The 7,540-nt window shown below is 40.1% G+C and overlaps 1 protein-coding gene across 1 annotated transcript in view; it reads left to right on the forward strand.

The window, feature by feature from the left end:
- Positions 1-7,540, forward strand: part of LOC109545328 (unconventional myosin-XV) — a gene marked incomplete in the record, with an annotated part of 35,038 nt that overhangs the window by 4,099 nt on the left and 23,399 nt on the right. The window contains 6 exon segments of the mRNA XM_048663904.1: positions 3,762-3,945; positions 5,576-5,709; positions 6,395-6,581; positions 6,639-6,876; positions 6,933-7,097; positions 7,155-7,323. Of these exon segments, the coding sequence (XP_048519861.1) occupies positions 3,820-3,945; positions 5,576-5,709; positions 6,395-6,581; positions 6,639-6,876; positions 6,933-7,097; positions 7,155-7,323 (1,019 nt within the window).

Raw genomic sequence — 7,540 nt, forward strand, 5'->3', positions numbered from 1 at the left:
TTTTTTCAAAAAATCGACCCCAACCCTTAAAAAAATTTGGGTCAAAAATCAAAATTTTACATGCGTGTTTTTTGAGCTCAATAGACTCCTTTCGACGTAAGGTCAGAAACGTGCATTTATAAAGTGTTTGGGTCAATAATAAGCAAGAAATCGTAGGTTGAAGAGCGTGAAGGCTCAAAAACGCTTAAAATGTGCCAAAAATCTTTATTATTTAGGAGCTGAAACTTCTAGCGTGTTTTTCAATGAGTTGGATGCATTCCTGGCGTCCGTGAGCTGAAACTGAGGTAAAATTTGAGACATTTTGAGAAAATTTTAATTTTTTCAAAAATCGACCTCCACCCTTAAAAAAATTTGGGTCAAAAATCAAAATTTTACATGCGTGTTTTTTGAGCTCAATCGACTCCTTTCGACGTAAGAAGGTCAGAAACGTGCATTTATAAAATGTTTGGGTCAATAATAAGCAAGAAATCGTAGGTTGAAGAGCGTGAAGGCTCAAAAATGCTTAAAATGTGCCAAAAATGTCTATTATTTAGGAGCTGAAACGTCTAGCGTGTTTTTCAATGAGTTCGATGCATTTCTGGCGTCCGTGAGCTGAAACTGACGTAAAATTTGGGACATTTTGAGAAAATTTAATTTTTTTCTAAAAATCGACCTCCACCCTTAAAAAAAATTGGGTCAAAAATTAAAATTTTGCATGCGTGTTTTTTGAGCTCAAGCGGCTCCTTTCGACGTAAGAAGGTCAGAAACGTCCATTTATAAAGTGTTTGGGTCAATAATAAGCAAGAAATCGTCGGTTGAAGAACGTGAAAGCTCAAAAACGCTTAAAATGTGCCAAAAATGTCTATTATTTAGGAGCTGAAACTTCTAGCGTGTTTTTCAATGAGTTCGATGCATTTCTGGCGTCCGTGAGCTGAAACTGACGTAAAATTTGAGACATTTTAAGAAAATTTTATTTTTTTCAAAAAATCGACCCCAACCCTTAAAAAAATTAGGGTCAAAAATCAAAATTTTGCATGCGTGTTTTTTGAGCTCAGTCGATTCCTTTCGACATAAGAAGGTCATAAATGTGCATTTATAATGTGTTTGGGTCAATAATAAGGAAGAACGCCGCCGCCGGTGTGCACGTACCCTTAATTCTTGACCAGGCGAACCAACTCAAAAAAATCATGCAATTTCATGTTCCGAACAGTTTTTGAATGATTTTCCTTGCAATAAAAATGGAAACTTTCAACAGTTTTTCTCGCAAAACGCAGATAAAAAGAGAGTACCAGCAGAAAATGATAAAAACATGTGCATGTGAAGGTGAATGTGGTGTGAAAGTTAAAATAGAAAAGCGTAAAATGCATTCAGTTGCATGAAGACGAATGCAATTAACATTGAAATCCGAACGTCCTCCATGAAAAGTCACCAATAAAATTCTTTGTGTACAAAATCAGTAGCAAAAGCGCAAAAATCTCGCTGTAATTGCATGAACCAAGAAAATACCTGATAAGTTTACAACTCAGCATCAGGAACAAATTTCAGACCATTAATGTCCCACATTTCAATATCGATACGTAATATTAATAATCCGTGATATAAGATGGCTGCTACAGGTGTTACAGTTGGTAATCTCGAGGAATGTAAAAAGTAAACCACTCGTTGCGTATTCCGCTTGTATGATAATGAGGTCTTGTAAACTATTACACACAGACAAGGATGTTTATTGCTTCGGTCGATAATCTTCAATGAACTTTCGCGAAACGACAATCATTGATAAAACATTTGTTGAAAACTGTCCTGCGGCTCTCTCCATTCTCTCGACTAAACTAGTCTTGGAAGATGTTTTTGGTTTCCATTGCTGATTGGGCAGAACTTGATCGACTGCAACGGAATACCGAAGCCCGAAGTTGTTCCATGGATAACTTTAAACCCGCGCTTGAATTCTACAAATGTGTAAAGCTGTTTATTTCATTTGCCAAGGTCTGCTGGGACATTCTTTGCCTGCAAATTATTTGTTAGTCACACAACAACGCAATTTATTCACTTCAGCTCTAAACTTACTGCTGGAAGTAACGGTGAAATCACATATTATTTTAAATTTACATAAGTATTTCATCAGCTTAAATATAGGTCTTTTATAGATAACGGACCTGTTCATGTGAATACCTACTGTAAAATAGATCTGAGCGGCTCATTAAGCTCAAGTAATTCTGAAGCCAAGGGACAATCGCCTCAGGAGCAAATGAATGGAGAAAAATTCTTATTTGAAGGTGAAACTTGCACAGCAAACAGCATCAATGATCATGATGAGTAACGGATTATTCCGGTCGTTCGTAATTTATAAAGTGCGTTAGAACAGAATATTGAATATAATTGAAGGTTGAAGAAGAGCGCACTTTAAGGGCTTAAGGAAAATGTGGAAGCAAAAGTTGGTTTCCACAGCATGTAAAAATTGAAGTAGCAGAAGCTCAAGTAGTTATTTTTGGTGCCTCAATCCACAAAATATCATTTTTGTAACGAATTTAGAATTTGAAACCAGACCAAATGCTTCAAATGTTCACAAAGTGTCGGCACGTTCTAGCGAGTACGTGGATGGATTTTTTAAACTTCCTCAAATTGATTTTGGCACAGAATTTAGTGCATTTAACTGTGCTTAAAAATATATATATAAAAGATAGGGATATAAGGACGAAAAGGCTCCAAACGAATTGAAGAAAAACATGCAATGTTCCGATCTACACAAACCCAACAGGATAAGAAGGTTTCCTGCTAGCGCGAACGCTGCGAGCGGAAAACGGTCAACGGCAAAGTAGTAGATAATGCAAGAATCTAAAACTTTGTATTTAACACTTTTTGACATAACCTCAAATTAACGGTAAAAATGGCAAAAACCCGATTTTTTCAGTATTTAATTTTTTTCTCGCGAGAAAAAAATTAAATACTGAAAAAATCGGGTTTTTGCCATTTTTACCGTTAATTTGAGGTTATGTCAAAAAGTGTTAAATACAAAAGTTTTAGATTTTTGCATTATCTGCTACTTTGCTATTAAACGATTTCCGCTCGCAGGTCATTTTTACTGGCTTATTTGGCTAAACTTGCAACTCTTCGCTTACTGTTAAATCAACAGTTTATTCATGAGTTCTTGCTTGGAAAGCTTGAGCGCAAACTGCCACACGTGAGCCAAAACAGGCATAATTACGAGCAATTTATCAAAACCTGCCCGATATTGGGTAGAAAGTATGAAGAAAATGAAACTTACGAAATTCGAATCAATCACCATTTGCGTTTTGCGCCATCTGTTCGCCGACTTGAACCCGCTGAAACTTGATTTATGAACTAACATAGGCCTTATATCATTGCCTATTAGACACATTCATTACGGAATGGGCGTATTTTGAACACAGAAATCGTTATCGATTTCGGTTTCGCTTCGATTGATCAGGTTGTTCAATTGTTGGTAAAAATGCCGTTTTTGTTCTTAATTGAAATTACCATCCTTCCACGTTTGGTTCCGACCACTTGCGGTTCTGAATAATTTATTGGGTTGAAATGCTCTTCCAAGACCAAGATTTTACGGGTGATTAGGTACTGATCAAACAGGCGCACTGCGCTGCTGGATGGTTAAGCTGCTTGATTTATGTCTTCATAAATTGTACAAAACCACAACAAACCGTCTAGCTTTAGATATTTATATGCTGTTTTCCCCAACGGATTTAAACCACCGGAAAATATCAATTTGATAAATCCTGTGGATTTTAACTGATTTTGTTTGGTTGCAGATTGTTGTTTGACGGAAAATGTGCAGTTAGTGAAAGTGCTTAAAACTAGCAGGCCACAATGGACTGGAATGCTGGAGATTTGATCTGGTTCGATCCAGGATTGGGACACTCCATTCCTGGAGAAGTTCTGGAGTGCCATAAAAGCGCCAATGTTATCACTGTACAAGCTGTAGTCAACGGCAAGGTAAAAATCGACTTTTGCCCAATCGGGAACGTTATTTACTAGAGCTAATAATAAATCAGAAGTGCGCAATTTTAATTAGTCACCTCGCTAAAGCGATATTAAAATATTGCATATTCCTAATAACTCAACAGGCTTAAGCAACAATTTGCCAAATCACTTCTTTAATGGAAGCCACGCTAAATATTCGCCGTTGCCTCGAAGGTTCAGTCGAAAAATTTGATTTTAGCATAAGGAAATTGGTGCAATGTCCTTTCACTTTTGCAATCTGAATACTCGTATGGGGGCAAATGGTGCGTTTTGATTCAAGGAACAATGGAAAGAACTCGCTGACATTGACTTGCCTCTAGTCGATGTAGGCTAAGATTCGAGGACTTTGCAGAAGCCGCTTTCAACTTGGTTGAACGCTCGCGAAATCCTAATTCTAGTCAAAGAATTCGCCATAAAACTCCATTAATTGCAGATTCAGACAATTTAGAACTAGAATAGTATACGTCTGCCCAGTCCAGTTCAAGTCTATAGAATACCCAAGTTTCCTTCAAGTATCTTTGCGGCGAGAGCCCGAAAATCTTCTAGTTTCAAGCAAGATTGTTACCCAAGAACCTTAAGCCAACTTGGGAAGTTTGAGCAAAACAGTACTAAACAACGCGGAGGTTGGATGGCCGGCAAATTTCTTGATCTAAATCCCCTTGACTTTTACCCAGGAGACGCCAAATACCCAGTGGCAAACCTTAAATGTTGAGCAACCAAGTGTCATTAAGCCTTAGATATGTTGAATAAAGTATTGCAGCATGTTTTATTCAGCATGGCCCAATCTATTACAATCAGTTGGCCATTGCAAATCCATGGCTCTTGTCGCGTTTTCCATACAATGCACATCAGCTGCGGCCATTTCTTCACGCAGTTTGTACTGTTTGGCAATCGAAGATTCATTGTTTATTGTTTGTTTATCTGCTTCATCTCGCGCCAAGACCAGAAGAGCTTTTAGTGGCCATAAAAGCACGTAAAATGCTCCTCTGGAACCACTTGCTACCGCCTTGAATAAATGCATAGACGAAGCTAATTAATTGAATAATGGGTGCTAATCTAGTCGGAAGCGAGTTAAAGGAAAACCTTCGAATCCAGTTACTTTGCTATGATATAACCGCACTACAATGGCTTGCTTTCATGCAAAATTGCCTGCCTGTTTCGGTTCTCGCCGATTTCAGTTCTGAGCAATTTTAAGCCAAAAGGACGGAAAAAATGACAAAGTCTGAACACAATGCGACATGCCTACTTTCACCATTCGGTACGCACTTATGCAACATTTTCACCGCTTTGGTTTATTGCTATCAAACTGAAACAGGTGCGATTTCCATAAGCAAATGCGTGATTTTTTCCTCTCAGCTAATTTATCCGGCTGACCTACACCGGTCTGCTTCGCTGGTTTGTAGGGAAAGTCTGCGAACCGACGATCGTTTGTCGAAGATGTACCGGTTCTACAAACAATTTAAATTGTAGATAAGTTCTATATTGTTGAGGCGGATTCATTTTTCTACAAACTTCTTTTTGGGTATTTCGCCTCAAAAATTTTTGTCTTTAAAAAATAAAAAAGAAATTGACCACAATTTCTAGGTTTTTTGGTCACTTTCAGGCCCAAACATTCGCCCTTCAAGACGGAGAGGGACAAGTGAGGAGGCGCCAAGATCTAGGAACCAAAGGTGTGGAGGATATGGTTCAATTGACTGACCTACATGAGGCTGCTTTACTATGGAATTTAAAGCTCAGGTAACAAAGGTGGATCCCAAACTTGGATATAAAGCTTTAAATGACCGATCTTCCCGCTGGTGGTTCGACCAATTGGCTTGCGAACGCATAAATATGCTCCACGCACTTAATTAGGCTGTAATTACGGTTTACAAATGAGAAAGTTGAAATAACGAAGAGTTCCTGCAGTTAGTCGCCTATTGATTTCGGGTTCGAAAACATGAAAAATCGCATTCCAATCGCCAACCAAACGCCGCGTTATAAGCAAAAGGGGGGAAAATTTAAGCGGGTGGTGAAGCGTAAGCCCAAAAAGTGCCTTGCAAGGTGGTAAGTTGGAAACAGTCTCAACTAATGCAGTGTGCCTACAGCCACTACTTGTAGCTCATAATGGATAGTTAAAGCTGTCTCCTTATGAAGCAATTAGGGGGAATTCGTAGAAAATATGCCTGCTGATTGTTGCGGAAGCCCAATCACCGCTACTTTCATGCAACAATGGTGCAAATAATATATTGGCGTGTTATGCAAGTTTCTTTCCCCGCATAAATCAGCCGCCTGATTGTAGTTTTCATTGAGCATATGCTAAACCGATTATTATGCCATCGATTGAATTAGTTAATCGTCAGGACGGCAGCTCAATGTGTCCCCTTTGCTCGTTCCCTCACCCCCTCAACGCCCTCCACGCTCTAAACCAGGAATCTCCCTTCAGGTACAACGCAAACCTGATCTACACATACGCAGGAAGCATTTTGGTGGCGGTGAATCCCTACCGGATGTTCGACGGATGTTATGGAATCGAATCGGCTCAAAAATACCGAGGAAAACTGATCGGCGACTTGCCGCCTCATCTCTTTGCCTCGGCGGCTGCCGCCTATTCGGCTCTTCCATCCCCCCAAGTAAAAACCCCCAAAGCCCGAACATGCAAGGGAAATCTGTATGCTGTTTTGCCGCAGGTGGTGGTAATCAGTGGAGAAAGTGGATCGGGAAAGACTGAGTCCACCAAACTGGTAATGCAGTATCTAGCGGCTGTTGCGCCTTCAGCCCCCAGGGGCCAAGCGCTAGTCACCGAGCAGATCCTCGAAGCGACGCCCCTGCTGGAAGCGTTCGGAAATGCTCGTACTGTTCGCAACGACAACAGTTCCCGCTTTGGGAAATATCTGGAAGTGTATTTTAAGCAGGGATCGATTATAGGTAGCAACCCGCCGATCTGTTATAAGTAGTGGTTTGTCAACCGGGGATGTTTTAAGGGGCGAAAGTCACCCAATATCTGCTGGAAAAGTCCCGGATTGTGACCCAAGCACCTGGAGAAAGGAACTACCACGTATTCTATGAGCTTCTAGGCGGACTGAGCAACGCCGACAAGCAGAAATACGGCCTGGTGGATGCTGAGAAGTACTTTTACTTGAATCAAGGTGAAGTCGTCTGTGGGCGCTCGAGGCGCTAAGCAATGAGCCCGTTTAATGTTTTAGGTGGCAGCGATTGTTCCCCGGGCCATTCCGGGTCTGGAGCCGATTGGAAGGCGCTGACTAGGGCCATGCAGGTTTTAGGAGTCAGCGAAAGTGAGCAGGAAGGCATTGTGAAGGTTCTGGCTTCGGTGCTTCATCTGGGGAATGTCTACTTTCATCGGCGGCAATTAAGGTAAGATGTTCAAATAAATGGATATGTGAAGCGATTAGAAGCCAACTAAATGCCTAGATGTAAAAATTTAAGACATTTTGAGAAAATTTTAATTTTTCCAGAAAATCGATGAAAAATTTCGGCCAAAAATGAAAACTTTACATGCTTGTTTTTTGAGCTCAATCGATTCCTTTCGACGTAAGACGGTCACAAATGTGCATTTATAAAGCGTTTGGGT

Source organism: Dendroctonus ponderosae, unplaced genomic scaffold (assembly GCF_020466585.1).
Source record: "Dendroctonus ponderosae isolate FM_Combo_2020 unplaced genomic scaffold, Dpon_F_20191213v2 Dpon_F_20191213_2, whole genome shotgun sequence".
Taxonomy (NCBI): domain Eukaryota; kingdom Metazoa; phylum Arthropoda; class Insecta; order Coleoptera; family Curculionidae; genus Dendroctonus; species Dendroctonus ponderosae.